At 48.6% G+C, this 17,416-nt stretch overlaps 1 protein-coding gene and 1 long non-coding RNA gene across 5 annotated transcripts; one reads left to right on the forward strand and one right to left on the reverse strand.

Annotated features, from left to right (window-relative positions):
• Positions 1 to 57: 57 nt before the first annotated feature.
• Positions 58 to 17,400, reverse strand: Ctns (cystinosin, lysosomal cystine transporter). Of its 4 annotated transcripts, none has more exons than XM_005399718.2 (12): positions 17,041 to 17,400; positions 15,256 to 15,335; positions 11,745 to 11,823; positions 10,885 to 10,969; positions 6,509 to 6,612; positions 6,265 to 6,396; positions 5,477 to 5,576; positions 5,265 to 5,384; positions 3,880 to 4,050; positions 2,270 to 2,387; positions 1,865 to 1,979; positions 58 to 1,492 (listed from the first exon to the last, which is right to left on the reverse strand). In XM_005399718.2, exons 2-12 carry the CDS (start codon positions 15,314 to 15,316, stop codon positions 1,381 to 1,383), a joined length of 1,197 nt encoding a protein of 398 aa, XP_005399775.1. In that variant the 5' UTR covers positions 15,317 to 15,335; positions 17,041 to 17,400; the 3' UTR covers positions 58 to 1,380. The 4 variants fall into 4 exon arrangements, with proteins under 4 accessions (XP_005399775.1, XP_005399778.2, XP_005399777.2 ...); XM_005399721.2 differs by having other exon boundaries at positions 16,994 to 17,400; XM_005399720.2 differs by having other exon boundaries at positions 16,964 to 17,399.
• On the forward strand, positions 3,900 to 8,551 carry LOC106150190. Its single transcript, XR_001236857.1, has 2 exons — positions 3,900 to 3,988; positions 6,977 to 8,551. It is a non-coding gene; the product is annotated as an uncharacterized LOC106150190 (long non-coding RNA).
• Positions 17,401 to 17,416: the final 16 nt, after the last annotated feature.

Genomic DNA, 17,416 nt, shown 5'->3' on the forward strand with positions numbered 1-17,416 from the left:
GTCACTTCGGGACCTGCCTAGCACTGCCAAATCAGATTTGTAAAGAAAAGTCCAGAATTTGAAATCTCTCATTTTTAAAGTATAGTGCCCAGTAACACACTTTATAAAAACAACTGGATGGCTGAAATCAAACAGGTCTATGGGCTTGTTAAGGCTGCAGTGTCTGCTCCAAAGACTACTTTAAATTCCTTGTTGGTTGTTACAGCAGGACAGAGCAAGAATCAGGAGAATAAGACCTTACTGCACCTGCTTCCAGTGCTACTGTGCCCTTAAATATTCCAACCTGTTCATATGTATAGTTTGACCAGTTGCTGTGCCTTGGCACTGAAGACATACCTGTCACAGACCTACCTGGTCCCAAGGTGTCTTGTACTATCCAATAGGGCTTCCCCCCGGTGAAGCGCAGGGTCAGCACACAGCCACCTGGGGTCAATGAATTCCACAGCCCCATGCTTGCCTTTACAGGAAATGAGCAAAGCTGGCTCCTAAGCCCCAAGGACTTGGACTTGGTTCTGCAGGCCAGCATACCTGCTTTCTGCATCCAGCAAATGCTCACAGTATGCAGAAAAGAAAAGCCAAGTTTTACAAAAGCCAAGTTTTACAGGGCCCTCCCATTGGTCTTGAGTAACAGAGTGTATCGATAAGCTTAAGGCATGTACAAGGCACGTCCTAGGTCCATCTCCTGCTGTAGGACAACAGCTTGGGGTGGGGGAGAAGGAGCTTTGAGACTAGGCTTGGGTCCATAAGCAGTGTGTGTGTGTGGGCCTCAAGTTCTCTGGGACTCCTCCATAACCAAGAACTTGGAGTCTCAGGGGCCTGGGGAAAGAGAGGGAAGGGGCCTGCCCTCCCCTCTAGGGGAGCTGCTCACCATTTGGCAGGACTAACAGGCCTCTAAGGCACAGACTGTTAGAGGGGGTGTGACCTGCTCTACAGGTGCTGGGTTAGCAGCAGTGGAGGTGCTCAGATGGGGCCCTATCTGACTCAGAATGTAGAGGTAGGAGAGTAGGCAAAACAGAGTGAGCCACTTCCAGAACATCCCTTCACAAACTCTGAAAGTAGTTACTGCGATATCTGACTGTGGTCAAGACCCAGAGGGTACAGGGCATGACACTGGCCGGAACCACCTGACAGAGGCTCAGGAGTACTCTTTACCAGGCGCTGGCCTGGGGCACCAATTACCAGTCACGGAAGCAGAGTTAACGTAGAATGAGCAGGTGTCTGGAATGTGGCTTTCAGAGAATGGACTGCAAGACCTAACCCCAAAGTCCTCGTCCCTCCACCACTGGCACCTTTGAGTCCATTGGGACAGCACCTGGCTGCTTGTTCTCTGTGAACACAGCGGTGGCAGCAAGGCACCATTGTTCTCTCTCGGCTGCAAGCTCAGCCTTTCAAGTTGCTCCCAGAAACACTGGTTGTTTGAGGCAAGGCCTCCGGCCGCAGGCTCAGCATTTGACTGGGATGACTGTCAGGACCTGTGTGTGCTGCCTGAAGCCTTAAAGGAAAGAGAGATGGTGCATCAAGATGCAGGAGCGCCAGGTGCCCTGCCCATGCGGCCGGGCAGGGGCTGAGACCTTTGGGGAGGTTGGGAGGGGCTGCCTGACGTCTGGCTTTCAGTCTCAGAGCACAGTCAGGTGTCTCTCCCAGAGCGAGGATCCTCCGTGGCCATGGAGGGGCCCGGGCAAAGGCAGGTTGGTTGCATTTAAGGCACTTGGCCCTGAGCGAGACTGCTTCTCTGGTGGCACACTGAACCAGCCCGCATCCCAGCCACTTCTCTGGTCTCTGTAAAGTGCAGCCTTCCCCACCAGAGCCACAGCCCCAGCTGTTTTTACAGTGGGTCTCGGGGTGCTAGTTCAGCTGTTCGTACCCCGGTGTCTTTCTGTACAAACAGTAGTGCTGGACGAAGAAGACAACATCGAAGAAGATGCTGAAGATGCCAAGGCCAAACTTGGTTGGGTCTCCAAAGATCAGTGTCCACTGGTCTGTTAACAGCCAGAGGGATAGAATTCAGTTTTAGGGGGCAGTTCCTGGGGCAGCTGGAGCATGTGGGACTGTGGGCACTGGGGGTGGGGGTCCCCATCTGCCCAGGAAACTGCACATCCTCCAGCTGCAGAAGCCTCTAGGTGAATCTCTCTTTGGGGTTGGGATTAGCTTGGATTCCTAGGCTGCCAGACTTGGGCTGGTGCGTAGCCTTGGCTGGAGGGAGACCCAGGATGCCTGCCCAAACCTGGCCCTTACTCACTGGACGGAGGCAGGCCTCTGGCTGACTCACCATTATTGTAGGACTGAAGGAACATCTGGAGGAGGCTGAAGGTACCCCCTGTGAAGTCCAGGATCACGCCGCCAATACTCCAGCCCTCGGTGCTTTTGTAGTAAAAGTTCATGTAGGCCTGGGCCAGACAGACAGATGGAGAGTTGGGAGGGGGTTGGGAGGTTGCCTCATGTGCCTTGTGACTACTACTCCAAACAAGGGCAGCTCTGATTCCTCCCACTCATGTGCTTGGGCCTCAGTTCCAAAGAACACGGTGACCTTTGGGCTCCAACAGCGCCTCAGCCAAGAGAATATTTGGGTGTTCTGGGACCTCGGTTTAATGCAGGGCAAGCAAAACTGCCTCCTCCCACCCTGGTACCTCTCAACCCCAGTGGGTGTGAGGGGTGCTGCCCTGCCCAACTTTGCCATCCTCCCTAGCAGGCAATGCCCAGGTTCCCAGGACTCTGATTCTTCCTTTTACCTCCAGTGTAGCTGTCCCCATACTCAGCTTAGACTCTTCACAGTACTTAAGAGCACAGCCTGGGAACCAGACTTGCTGGTGTGAATCCTGGCCATGACAGGGCTCCAGGGTCTCTGCCTGGACTCCCCAGGTCTAGTGGGGTTTGTTCAGATACTCTCCTCTTCTTACTACCCCGGTCCTAACGGCTTCCTTCCAAACCTATGGTGTCTCTGGGCTTCTGCCTGGCACCACCTGTTGTCCTATCACTTGGGAGGGAGTGCTTGGTCTCTCTGGTGGGATTCAGGTCCATGTCCTTGTTTTCTCCCAACCTCTTGTGTATTTCCTGCTACCTCTCCCACTGGTGTGCTTGCTTCCTAGGTTCCCAGCCCCAGGACTTCCCACATGCAGGGATGGAGGCCACTTCCCCAGAGACTGTCCCTTCCTCAGGATCCCAACCCTCCTGGGACCTAGGTTCCCAGCTTGAACATTCCCGGTGCTGCTTAGGCAGCCAGTCTCCTGCACAAGCTGCCTGGCCTGCAGGGCTACTGAACTTAAGTGCTGTCTCCCTCAGGCTCTAGTGCTGTTTCTGGCCAGCGCTCTCCCTTCTGAGTTCATGGGACACAAAGCTCCCTGTGCAAGAAAGTTGAAAAGGGGTTCCCCACCAGAGATGAGTTAAATGAAGTCCTAGATTTGCAGGGACAAGTATGCAGCTGGCAGCTACTTCATACTAGCCCTTGTCTTGGGTCATTATCCCCCGTGGGGAAGATGCGTTTGACTCTTAACGTCTCCAGACCTGGACAGGGCCATTAGGATTCATGGGAAGGTGCTGATGGACAACAGGGAGAACATCTCTGCCTATAAGGTGACTGCAGAGCTCAGGTAGTTTCTGTGTACTCTTTTCTGATTCTCCTGCTGCCACTGTGGTAATGAGAGGCGGTCAGAGATAAGGACCTGGCCAATCCCTGACTGGGGTGCATAAGATCTGAGAGCCTCCACTGACTTCCTCGTGTGAGCTGACTCTGCCAGTATGGGCTCACCAGCTCCACTGCAGCTTTCTGCCCTCATCTCCTTGCCCTGGCAAAAGCTGACTCATGGGAGCCCTCAGGCTAAGTATCTCTCACTTTCTCTCATGCTACCAGCCATTTGAAAACGCAGGAAGGCCCTGAAGTACCTGTGGGAAGTACTTGAGCAGCGTGACAGCGAGCTTGACGTAGGAGAAGCAGAAGAGAAATTGCAGCCATGTGGTTATCCCGATTGCAGCTATAATCATGGAGATGACGGTAAGGAGCAATACAAGTACCAGGAAGACGATGGCGGGCCATGACACACGCTGACTGCCTCGCTGAGGATGAGATGGAGAAGGGGAGGGTTGCAGATGGGCCAGAGGAGAGGCTGCTGCAAGGTCTCAGGAGGGCATGGCCACAGATGGAGTAGGTGGGCTTAGAAGAAGGGGTATGGGGTGAGCTGAAGGGGCTATTTGGCCTGCACTTGGGCTGTGTCCAAGGAAAGGCAGGGTTGGGGACAGATTCCAGAGTTCTGTGGGTTCCATCTTGGCCATGGAATGAGTGGATGAGGTGCCACGCCTCTCCTGTCCTCAGCACTAAGCCCATCTGTTTACTCTCAGGGTGTCTTGTTCTGTCCATCCTGGATTCTCTGGCTCCTGTCTACTTCCTGGACCCACTTTGCAGAGCTGGGGCCCTCTAGAAACTATTCTGAAGAAGCACTGGGTGCCAGGGTCATGAGATCCCACACTGGAGACCGAGTGAAAGGATGGGGTTAGAGGGTCTCTGGAATTTGTCCTTTTTTCACTACACCAACCTTTCCTCAGACATGGCTCCAAAGTGGGCCTTCTTCACCAGACAAAGGGTAAGAAGACCTAGAAAGTTCACAAAGATAGAAGCTGCACAACCCTCTCTGGCCTTGCAGAAAATGAAGGGAACTCCCTGAGGGAGGTGGCACAACCATAGGGAAGGGAAAGCAAAACTGATGCCTTAGGGGTCTCTTTGTGGAGACTCCAGCAGCAAGACTGAGTCCAGGGTTTTCCTCACCTCTCTCAGCAGGTGGCTCACCCACTGGCACCGAGTCCTGGCCATCCCCATCTGCTCACAGTTCCTCCCAAATGCCCCTTGGCGTCCACAGTTCTGTCCCAATCCCTTTCTGTTTACTACAGGAACGTCATCCCCCTTGGACAATAGGCGCCATTTTCCTGACAATTTCCCTCCCACGCAACTCCTTAGCTTGGTTCTGGGCTCTCCTCTGCTCGATGGCTGTCTGTGTGTCCCCCTCCAAACAGCTCTCAGCCTGCTTTTCTCTGTGTCCCTCACCTGAGACTTGGGGGGCGGTTTGAGAGCTTGAGTAAAGGGGGGTATTCCTTGTGTGTGTCGTGTGCATGTCCCCACCCCCCTGTTCAGGGCATGGCCCATGGCTTAGGCCTGGGAAGTAGGTGCTGAATGAATGAAAACGTCCTTTCTGAGAGGTCGGGATCTTAGGTGGAACAGCAGGTAGCAGTGGCATGAGGGTTGGGGGGTGGTTACTGGCTCAGGCTTCATCCCTCACCTCATACAGGCAGCACTGTACGATGACAATCAGGGTGAGGGCAAATGCATGCAGGCTGAAGAAGACGTCATTAATCTCCACCGGATTCACGCCATTGGGGTGTTTGAGGAGAAACTGCTCCTGTTGGGAATGGGGAGAAGCTGGGAGGTGAGGAGCAGCCTGGCTGTCAAGTGGCTTCGGTGGCTGTGTGTGTGAGGGGGGCAGTGACATACCTGGATGTAGGGCACCCACAGGAGGCCGATGTTGAACACACTATAGGCCACGAAGCCCACCAGGTTCAGGGCCAAGAAATCGAAGCTCAGACCAACAACACTGCAGAGGGCAGAGAGGATGAAGCAGGGCAGGAGTGAGGCCTGGGACCACTGGAGCGGGAAAGGACAGAGCTCCTGGCACACAGGGAAGGAGGGCTCTGCTGGTCACAAGCATGGCACTATCTTTAGGTTCCTTCCATACCACAATCGACGCCACCCAACCCCCGTCTTCCTGAGAGCAGTTTCTCACCTTGTGCTCCTGAGTTTTATCCTGTTCCTCCAGTCCTGGCCTGGGAGGTGTGGAGGCTTCCTGCAGAGAGGCAGCATCTACCTCCCTGGCTCTCTGCTAAGAAGCCCACACGGCCAGGGAGATGGCAAGAGAGCTTGTGCCCTTGCTTCACAAAGATGTAACCCCAGGCCTACCCTCACTTCTAAGATCACAGTGGGAGTGCTTAGTCTCCAGGGCTGTGGGAGCATGATGTGACACCTGTTTTCCAGGGCTGGGGAGATTCTGGTGGCCTTTCTTCTACCCAGCCGCTCTTGGCTTAACTGAGAGGTCTCATGCTGCTGCTTTCCTAGGAGGGGCTGGACCAAGCAAGGGACCAAGTGCCCAGCCCTGGAAATCCTACCTAAGCTCTTGGAGAGAGATTTCCCGTCAGGACAGCTTTCTTGAAAGGGCAGGCAGAGCAGAGAATACAGTGGGTCTGAGGCCACGCTGCCTGCTGCCCCACTGAGGCACCCATTCTTACCTTTTCCTTCTCCAGTTCTTGATCACCTGAGGATAGAAGGAGATGGACCAGGCCAAAAAATAGATCCAGCCAATCACTTGGTTTATAATGCTGATGATTTTGCTTCGGATGACAAAGAAGAGTATCCTTGAGCTAGAAAAGGATTTGGGGATGGGATGAACTCAGGTTGGACTTCTGTGCCCACTGCAACCTCCCTTTCCATCCTTTAATGTCCACATGGATGGGAGCAGAGGCCCAAAATTACCTGGTCTGGTTGGAATGATTTCTGTGCAGACGGACGGTCACTTGTCCAACATTCTGAGATGTTACTTGAAAGGAGGACTGTGTCACTCCAGGAGGCACTACAACCTGTGAGGAAGACTGAATTCATTCTGAGGCCACATACAGTTATTGAAGTCCCCACCAAGAACCTGGCTCCAGACTGCGAACAGGCAACAGAGGCACACAGCACACAAGTCCTGCCTTCTGAGAGCTCACTAACCAGAGGCAGAAATGCTGGACTGGCCAGGCAGTTCGATCCTGTACAGCCCTGTGTGAGACTTTCTGAGCAGAACTGGAGCCTAGTCCTTGGGTCCTCCCTCTGGCTAATCTCTCGGGGAAGGCGAGATGGTGTTCTTCCTCTCACTAGCTATGTGATCTCAGGAAAGTTACTCAAGGTTTGACATCAGTCCGCTCATCTGTAAGCAGAAATAACACAAGTATTTCCTTACAGGGTTGCTACGAGTGACCGGATATCTGAAAATCTTATAGCACAGAGCCTGGCACATGGAGAACTGTGAATACTTCCTACCACAACTGTACAACAACCATGTTACTTCTATTTCCATCATTACGAGGTTCCTTGACGTCTATGAATGATGTCTGCCTCATGTCCTTCCTGGCTGCTGACTGACAGAACAGAGGAGGTGTAAATATCTCACACTTGGCAAAGAGAATGGCTTCATCTACATTCCTCCCAATATTTATCAAAATCCCTGCTCTGGCTGGTGCTGTAGCTCAGTGGTAGAGAGCTGCTTGCCTAGCATGTGAGAGGCCGTGGGTTCCATCCCCCTAAAAAAAAAAAAAATCTCCAGGGAAATGGACCTGGAGGCCTTCCTGCCACATATGATTTCCCAATCATTTCTCCTGATACTTTAAACTGCCCCAGAACAGCAGGGAGTGGGAATGTGTCTAAACTCTCATAGTATTCAATCTGTTTGCTCCCTGTGTAATATTCTGGGTCCCACCCTCAACCCATATTGCAGGGCTGTTTAGAATGGGGTTTATTAAGCAGCACTGCCTTCTTCAGGAGGACCCCTGAGGCACTGCCTTTTTGGTTTTAGGACCAGAAATCAGGGGCTTTGGTAGAACAATGGAAGTAGGGTAAGTGGCTACTACAAAGCCTCTTTCAATTGCTGTGAAAGCCTCTTTCAATGTGCCCTGCGGGCTATAGCTTGATAACAGGTTCCACTTTTGGTTCTTTTATTTTCCTAGCACCTTCCTTTTTCTTCTTTTTAACAGTCTCCTTGTAATATTGGCTACATATCTGTCAGTATCTAGTAAATCCATTTGGAGCTAGGCAGGGAGAAATTAGTCAATCAATCAGAAATCTACCAAAACAAGGCAGAATGAAATGATAATGGTCCCTGGCTTTTACCAAATGCTTTCTACCTGCCAGGTATAATGCCAGACATTTATTTCATACTTGATATTATTATTTTTAATCTCCAGAATGTGCTCAGGTAGAAGTTATGACTGCTGTGTTTACAAATGAGGAAACTGCTATGTCAGGCTGAAGTATTTTACCCAAGGTTCAGTGGCCAGGTTCCTAGACCACCTGACTTCCAGATTCTAACCAGTGGCTTCTGATGTCATCCTTAGGGGTCGGGAGAGGTTAGAGCTGGATGCAGTGGAGACAGTAAGGCAGCAGCCTGAAAGGTGGGTTTGGGTGCCCATGCAGTTATCTTATATAAATGATTTGTGTGACTCCCATTATTAATTTTTTTTACTTACAGATCTCAAATCTCAAATCTGTACTCTTAGTATTTATGTATATTTCTGGATATGAAGTATCTTATCACATAAAATTTAAATAGTGAAACTAAGCATGCTTATAGACTTTTAATGTAATTGGTACTTCAGAACTTTTTGTTCACTTACTATTGTAGCAGCAAACAGTATTAAGTGTAATTGTGGTTCTCTGTATCTATTAATTAGCCATTAACAGTACATGTACAGATTATGTACAATTTTAATGTTATTGCTAAATTATTTTTACTTAATAATGAATATATTTGTTGGAATATAAGGTATGTTTGTTAGTTGTAATTATAAAGGTGGGATAGTTTAAAAAAAGCTGAAAAAATTTATACATCACAGCTTGACGAAATAACCACAGACTGAATGCTTCTAATTCCCAGATCAAGAAACAAACATTTCCAACACCCCAGGAGCCCTGTTCCACCCCTCTAGTCTCCTGACACCACAGATTCACTTTACAGTCCAAGCACTTTGGTGGCAGGCTTTTTTGCTTTGCACATGTTTGAGTTTGACTTGCTTTTAGAAGAGGATACTCTTACTTGGATGTTTAGCCCTCAACTAAGTGATCAGCAACTGTTCCTCTCAGAGTTTGTGATCTATAGATAAAGCAGACTGCAGAGGGCCACATGCCAGACATGCTGTTAGAACCGGTGGCCCTCTCTGCACTGCACACTGCACTGCCTTGTACCCTTGGCTTGGGGAAGCTGTGAGACATGGCACCAACATTTTATGGTGTGCATGGGGGTTGGGGGTGAGGTCCACCTCTCATACAGAGTCCCCTTCTGGTGAGAAGGAAGCCCTCTCTCACCAATGCAATTTGTCAGATCACAGATTCCCAAACTCCTTCCTTCCTTCACCGACACCTTCCCTCCTTCTTCCCTTTTCTTTTTTCTGGTGCTGAGGATCAATGCAGGGGCTTGCATGTATGCTAGGCAAGTGCTCTGCCACTAGGCTATGCCCTAGCCCTGCAGATTCCCAAACTCTTGATCCTGATCACGTTTCACTGCTGTCTGCTTGCTGTGGAGCTCAGAGCTCATTTACAGTCCATCTCCACAACCACCAAGGGCCCCAGGATGTGCCTCATGGTTATCTGGCTCACCCCTACATAGCTCTCCTGCTACGTCGCCCCCAGATTTATTATGATTGACACATACATTACATATATTTACAATATACAATGTGATATTTTGTTGTTATTTTTGTTTTGTTTTTTTCCGGTAGGGGGATTGAACTCACAACCTCATGCTTGCCAGGTAGGTGCTGTGCACTGTGCTAAATCCCCAGCCCCACAATGTGATATTTTGATATATGTGTACATTATAATATGATTAAATCACGCTAATTACCATACCCTTAACACATCCAGCCCCTCACAGATTCATCATTTTTTCTGTGGTGGGAACATTTAAGATCTAATCTCTTAATAATTTTCAAATATAGCACATGTCCCTTAACAATGGGATGTACTCTGAGGCATGTGCCATTAGATGATTTCACAACTGTATGAACATCATAGGGTGTATGTACACAAACTAAGGTGCCTATAACATCATTAGGCAGTATCACTTACTGGAGCACTGGTTTATATGTACACCTTAGAAGCTGTTCATCCTGACATTTTGTTTTTGTACTGAGGACTGAATACAGGGATGCTCACCCCTAAGCTATACCTCTAGCCCTTTTTATTTTTTTTTTACTTTTGAGACAAGGTCTTGCTAAATTGTGCTGATGTCCACAGACCTCTGATTCCCCTGCTTCAGCCTGGGATTACAAGTATGTACCCAGCTTTTTAAAACCAGCATTTCCCCTGAGTTGCTACCTGTCTGTTGATATCTTTTATCTAGCTGAATGACCACTAGCTCACATCCTTGGGAAGGTAGAAGCAGGGTATATGCCAACTGACAAATGCACGAAGCTATGAATAATTATCACTGTTATACCAGACAGTACTCTGGTACTCTGACTAGTTTTTGTAAATGACACCCAACCAGTGGTGTCTCAGAACAGTGCTTCCTAAAATCTAACATAGCTCCCAATCACCTGGGGACCTTGCTACCAAGATGACTTTGAATCAGTAGGTCTGGGATGAGGGCTCAGAATCTGTGTTTCTAAACTTATTTTTTATTTTTTTGGTGGTACTGGGAGTCAAATTCACAACCAGGGCTAGGCAAGTGTTGTATCACTGGGTATACCCCATCCCCTAAGGCCAATTGTGCTAGTCCATGAACGTTGTTAAACAGTAAGGCCTTAGAAAATCGTTATATTCTCTACTTGAGAGACTGAGGCAGGAGGATTGCTGCAAGTTTGAGCAGGCTGGGCTACATAGTGAGTAAAAGGCCAGTCTGAACTACATAGTGAGACCCTGTCTCAAAAAACAAAACAAAACAAAACAAAACAACTACATTCTCATAACTACTTTTGCCTCAAGCTTCTTACTTTAATTCAAACTACATGACATAAACTGCTTATCCCCAAAGAGACTAACAAAGCCTAAATCACAGACTTCTAGAATAATGGAACAAAGGAAGCCACAAGTTCTTACCTAACATACATTTTGTTACCTAGCATTTCCCTACCCATCAGTTAAGATTCATTACTTACTTCATTAGGGAGCTCAAGGATAGTACTATTTTTTGACTGAAATGTGATTTCCAAAGTGATCACCAAGGTTTCATTTAATGGCTGCCTGTGGAGGACAAGAGTCTGATTACTGCTGAGAAGTGAACACAACAAGATTGCAACCAATCCTCTGGATTTCACATGGGGCTTTCATTTCTCTAGCATCAAGAATAGGAATGTTGGGCTGGGGATCTAGCTCAGTGGCACAGTGCCAGGTCCTGAGATCCCTGGTCCCCGCCCCACCCTCCCGCCAAAAAAAAAGAAAAAGAAAAAAGAATAGGAATGCTGTGTATTCAACCCTGAGGGGTGAAGGAGTGGAAGAATTCTCACTTTGTAGGCATTTTCTGACTTTGTTAGGAGAGTAGATGTCTGTTCCAGTAAGGGTGTGGGAACATGAAAAGGTAGCACACAGACTGTGGGTGACAAATGAGGCAGTTGGAGGTGGACAGGCTCTCCCAGAGAGGGTCAAATCCGGGCAGGTCTTGGTGTGAAGGTCAGAATTTGACTAAAGGAGACAAGGGCCTTCTGGGAGTAGCCGTAGAGGCTTGAGTTAATTTAGCGGACACCAGGAAACCACTCAAGGGTTCTGGAGAGGGGAGTCTTTGAGGCAAGAGGACAACTTGGATGACTGTCAAAGTGTGGGTGTGCAGAGATGGCAGGAGTTAGGAATGGAATGGCTTCTTTGCACCCTGGGGCCACGGTCAATGTTCTTTCTATGGTCGGTCCAATAGCTACAAGGCAAGCATTACATTTGAGATATGAACAGACTGAGCTGGGGTCAGCCCTGACACAGCTGTAAGGCCTGTCTAAGTGGGGCTGAAGATAGAATGGGGTGAACTTACCCAAGGGTGATGCTGATGTTGGCTGAGCTGCCATTCTCCAGCTTTACAACAGGAGGAACAGTGAGGCTGACAGTCGACTCTGGAAGGATCCAAAGTCAATGACATGAGTCATCAGATCAGAGAGCTCAGGACAATGGAGAGAAATGGGCACAAAACTCCTGACATCTGAACTCATGAGCTCTGACTCACTGGTCATCCTATTTTCTAGGTGGAGAGAGGGAGGAGCTTGAAGCTTCTGAGGGGACAGGATATGTGGGCTTCATTAGGTTCCTCCTCCGTCTGAGAGACAGAGACAGATGGTGACATAGGCCAGAGCAGGAAACACTGGAGCTTCCTCCTCCCCAGCTCCACGGACAGGCTTTGAGGGCCTGCAAGTTGCCCAGAGATATTTTGAGAACCATGGAGCCCAAAAATGATCAAAATGATCAATTCAAGTGACCATTTCCAATTGCGAACAGTGGACTGGAACCACTTCTTCAGATGGGTACCACAGGGGTCTCCTCTGTTCATGGGGACAAAATGGTGAAGAACTGGTCCAGCACCTTCCTCCCTTCTCAGAGCTGCACGGAACACAACTTACACATTTCTAAAGAGCCTCTTAGCCTCCCTTACTGACCCAGCTCACCTCTTAGCCTCTACTGTGTGTAGAATCCCACAGATCTCTTCCTGAGGCTGAGCATATGTGGGGGATTGGAGGAGAATGATGAACGCCAGTTTCACTATCAAGGATTTCTTTTCGGCATTAAGGTGTTAACTCAGGATACGGTAGCTAAATAGGCCTCCACGGAATGAGGAAGGAGGTTTGGTTGGGTCTTAGAGAACTATCTTGGGGGGAGATTGGCAAGGGCCAAGTGAACTCATTTATCAGCAGGTTCTAAAGTGAACCTTTTAGGGCCTTCCAATTCTCCAAAGTTTCCAGTCCCTTCTTGAGAGGCTGGGTCCCTCAGAGCAGGATATCCCCACCCTGGCCCTTACAGAGGCCAAAGAGTGGGCCGAGTCCTCCCTTCACTGGAGGCAGCTTTGGCCACCCTGTCCTTGTTCTTCATGCCTACCACTCTGGTATCAACTGGAGGCTTTGTGCTGGACTTGCCCAGCTGGGATAGTTCAGGACTTGCTGTCCCTGCCTGTTCAATGTTACTAGAGCTCAGAACCACACCTGATAAGCAAGTCCCAGAACAAGCCGCTGCTCAAGACAGGGACACAAAGTGATGCCAGGAAGCCACTCATAGCTTTGGGTCTGTAGGCTCTGCTATGATGGTGGTTGGGGTGTGTTCAGATCTCCATACTCTTTCCATGTTAAAGGAGAAGACTAGTACTCTCAAGGTACCAGACCAGAGGTTACTTCCCTCTCAGCACCACAGAAGACAGCAGTGCAAAGCAGCTGACACACTGGGCTCTGAGCTCACACAATTCCATACGGTCTCTGACACTTCCTAGCTGTGTGGCCAGTAAGTGAGGTATTTAACCTCTTTGCGCTTACAGTTCTTCACCTGTAAAATGGGGAAAATAAAACCTATCTCACAGGAACACTGAAGATTTGTGACACTGTGTTTGTGACAGGCTTTCCACATGGTCTGAGGGCTAAATAATTGCTGGTTACTATTTTTATCATCAGTTTGTAACTGCAGGACATTTTTGGCCCAAGATAGGCGGCAGTTTAGAAGTTCACATATCCAGAGAAAGCACATTTTAAAGTTTGCTCTGGGGTTGTAGCCTTCATAAATTCTCTCAGAATTACCAAATGAGTTACAGTGAGACCACCCTGAATTTCCCTTAATGGGAGTCTGTTTTTTTTTTTTTTTAAACTAATACTCACTGGCATTTTCCCCACTCTGGACCCCACCCCATGCTAGCTACTCTGCTGTGTTCTTAATTCCCATTTTGTAATTATTGCAATAAGGGGTAGGTATTTTTATTCTTACTTTAGACACAAGTAAACTGAAGTTTCCAAGAGGCAAGGTGTCTTGCCCACATAGCTCAAAAATAGTGGAGACAGGATTTAAATCCAGGCCTGTCTAGTCCAAAGTCCAGGTTCTTGCCATTAGGCAGCATTGCCTTACATTTCTTCAAGTCAGAGATGAAAAAACTGGAGGCCAGTCCTGTCACCGGTAATCCTTACTAAGCATTCCCAAAGCAAAGCAAAGACAGATACATCTGAGTGTTAGAAATCCAGTCACCTGATTTTTTGGTAACTTCTACTCATCTTTCACAATGGCATTCAGGAAAGGAGGCAGTCACACAAGGGAGCAGAGATCCTATGAAGATCCGAACTTTGTTACTTTCTAGGTCTGTAAATTCAGGAAAGCCTTCCATCCTACCTGGGCCTCAGTTTCCTCTCCACTTAACTAGAGTTGCAGTAGCTGAATTTGTTTGTTCTTTGGGTAAGTATTAGCATTAGTAAAGAAGCTTTAATGTGTTTGCCCATGTGTGTGCACAGAAGCATGTGCATACAACTCTCACTTGCATACACACTCAGGCCTTATTCCCAGAGAGCACGGACCAGTAGGAAAGAGTAAGGCTCTGGCATCCCTGAGAAACACTATGCCCCATGGGCAGAAGGAACTTTCCTCTCTCAGAAATTGCTTATCCACAGGTGTGACTACAGAGTAACATGACTGATATTTAACAAATCTGGAAGAGCGTATCAGAATGCTACTGTTTTCTTGGGAGATTCAAGAGGCCAGATCATAAAAATGGTGGGGCCACACTGTGCATGACTCTTGAGAAATGTGTGCAGGATTTATATTGTTTGTACCAGCTTCATTTGAACTCTTTAGTCAAGAGATTTTAAGATGTATTTGCTTTTATAACAAATACAGTTAAGCTAATGATCAGTGCTGTAATGGTCCTGGCACCCCTGGAGTGCTAAACGAAAGCTCTTCACAGAAGAAATTCCAGAAATGTTTTGGGTAGTGGGAGTCTTGCTGGAATGACACAGGATTTGAAGGGGTCCTCCTACAAGAATATGCAAACCCTGTGCTCTGTGTGCCTCTGCACCAGCCCTGCTGAGGTGCGGCACCCTGTTCCTCCGGCTTCCTCTAAGGTAGGTTTTTGTCTCTTACAAGGTGATGCCAGGTGACTCCTCTGCAAAACCAGGTACAACAAGGTGGCCACCTCATCTACCTCCCCAGTGCTTCCTAGGACCCACGGGCTCTTTTGGTGATGTCTATAGGACAGAGGCATAAGCCATTCTTTACAGATACTATCTTGGCTTGCAGGTGCTCCAAAGTTTGACTTGGAGAACAAGATATACAATCTGATACTAAGAACCAACTGTTGACTTTGGTGATGTAGAAAAAGGAACAAGGGCCCAAGGGCCTGTTATTTGAGAAAGTCAATTATTTGTGGAATCATCAGCTCTTTGTAAAGCTCCGGGAACCCAGACTTGGGTCTGGCCTACCACCCCTGCCGGAGAAGCAGGCAGACAAGTGGCATGGACAGTACTAAACTTGGCCTACATATTCTAACCATTTCCTTCTTTACACAGCTGACGATCCATTGTAAAACTTACCACAGTTCTCTATGAGCTTCAGATGAAAAAGGATAAAAATAAGCAGCCAATTCTTTATCATGTTCCCTGAATTCTCAGAACTAGAAGGAAAAACAAACAGCAAGAGAACTTCATGTTATGGTTGAATCCACTCAGCCCCTGGTGGACACTGTGCCATCTGGAACCATGGCAACTGGACAGCTCATAAAGAACTTTCACTTCACATTTCTGATCGCACAGGTTTTGCACCACATCTTTAGAGAATGGGACCCAGAGAGGCCTTATCTTTCTTTGATATATGGGGAAACTGGCTCGGAGTAACTAAGTGGGTTATGTAAAGCCACTCTGAGGCAATGATCACAGACTTGAATTTTTCTCTCTTCAACTGCTTCAGCAAAAGTCTCCCTCCCCCCAGGCTGAGACACCCTGGAAGAAAGACTCTGGGAAAGACAGAAAGATGCTTACAGATAAGTTGATGAAAATGCTTTAAAACATCAGCTTGATGATCATATACAATTAGTGGCCTATGAAACCTACAATATTGAAACAGTATTTCAGACAGTGGCTCTGTCTGGTGTGGCCTTTTCCTCAATGTAAGATCTATCTTCTAGACCTCATTCAGATGTCAGAAGTTTCAAGAGCTTCTCCCATCCCCACAGTCCCCTTCTGGGATGAATCTGGAGTGAGACATCTCTTGTGGCAGCTCCCCTCTGCCAGGTATCTGTGTTAGTCCTGTCCTCTGTCCCACCACCAGGAACTTCCTGGAGAGGTAACATAGATGTAGAAAGGGTTGTGTGTGCTCTGCAGATAGAATATGCAGGTTTAAACCTGGGTCCCCCCATTTATCAGTCATGTAACTTTTTAAAAATGTGACCTCAATTTCCTTATGGGGAAACAGGGATGGCAGTAACTACCTCATAAATGAGACGAAACGTAAAGCATGCATTTTCAAAAGGGCTAAACTTGTTTTTGGGGGGAAGTTAAGAAAAACTTAAAATATCACAAAGGTCTGTAGCTCTCAAACCATTATACAGGAGCAGTAAGGGCACAGCAAATACAGCTTATCACCAGCATTGAAATCTCAAGAGGAGGTGGGTTGATAAGGGTAAAAAGCTTGAAGAAATACTGTATCTATGATGTAATGTGATTACTAGTGGTGCCAAAGGCACTTGACAAGCTCTTACAAAGCAGATATTTTTCTCAATCTTACTGAAAAGTTAGGGTCCAGGTGTTCTCCCTTCCGCCAGCCTGAGAACTCTAGAGGGCAGGGTGGGACTCTCTTCTTGCTTAGTGTCCCGGAGCCTAGCACTGGACAAGGCAACAGTAGCTCCAGGGCCAGGGATATAGCTCAGCGGCACAGCACCTGCCTGGCAAGCTAGAGGTCGTGAGTTCGAGTCTGCTACCAAAAAAACAGAAACAAAAAAACACAGTAGCTCCAGAAATGGTCCTCTCAGAGAATCGCCTCTGTCAAGCAATCTACGTGTCCCAACCCACACTCAGGCGGACGCGGGAAGGGGCTCGAACTACCCTGGAATATAGCCACCCATACCACCCTGACAACCCGGTGTCCCTGCCTCCAGGTCCTTCAGATCAGGGGCTATCCAGTGCTAGGAGTTGGAGCCCAAACGAGGGCGCCTGGAGCCGCGGTAGACTGCCCCACCGATGTGCCAGGCCTCTGAGCTCCGCCCGGGAAACGTGGAGAGGCTGTGCCGGCCCTGCTGGTTCTCACCTGAGATCTTCCCAGGGCCCGGGGACCAACCTCACAAGATGCAGCAGTCTCGCGCCAGACACCGATTCGGAGTGTACCTGGTTTCCGCGGGCTGGGTTGACTTTGTGTGAGGGCGGGCCAGCTGTCATCTGACTCGAGTCACGTGACTCACGGGGGCCCGATCTCCGCGCGAGGTGGTCTGGCAGTTGTAGTTTTCACGAGTCTTAACCAGAAAGAGCCGGGCAGTGTTCCGGGTAGGGCAAACATGGAAACTCCAGTGTAAAGGAAAATTAAACCTCTCCGAGGGTCACAAAGGGCTTCCTAGCTTCTGGGTGAACCCTTTGGTCCTTCGGCTAGCGAGAATCACATACAGCTCCACCGTCCCGTAACCTCCGTCCTGAGGGGCGGGGTCTCTAGGTCCCGCCTTCTGCCGCCTCGTTACCTATCCCTGGGCCCGTCGCGAGGGTTGCGTGA

The sequence above is a fragment of the Chinchilla lanigera genome, unplaced genomic scaffold (assembly GCF_000276665.1).
Source record: "Chinchilla lanigera isolate Chin_1 unplaced genomic scaffold, ChiLan1.0 scaffold00066, whole genome shotgun sequence".
NCBI lineage: Eukaryota > Metazoa > Chordata > Mammalia > Rodentia > Chinchillidae > Chinchilla > Chinchilla lanigera.

Bases quoted from the DNA above. Each gene is read 5' to 3' on its own strand.
- Ctns (XM_005399720.2), bottom strand. From the start codon at position 17,091: ATGACAGCTGGCCCGCCCTCACACAAAGTCAACCCAGCCCGCGGAAAC. The intron at 11,824-15,255 runs GTAAGTTTTACA...GGATCCTTCCAG, and splicing joins GAAGCTCATAGAGAACTGTG to AGTCGACTGTCAGCCTCACT. The intron at 6,397-6,508 runs GTAATTTTGGGC...ATCCTTTTCTAG, and splicing joins AATCATTCCAACCAGACCAG to CTCAAGGATACTCTTCTTTG.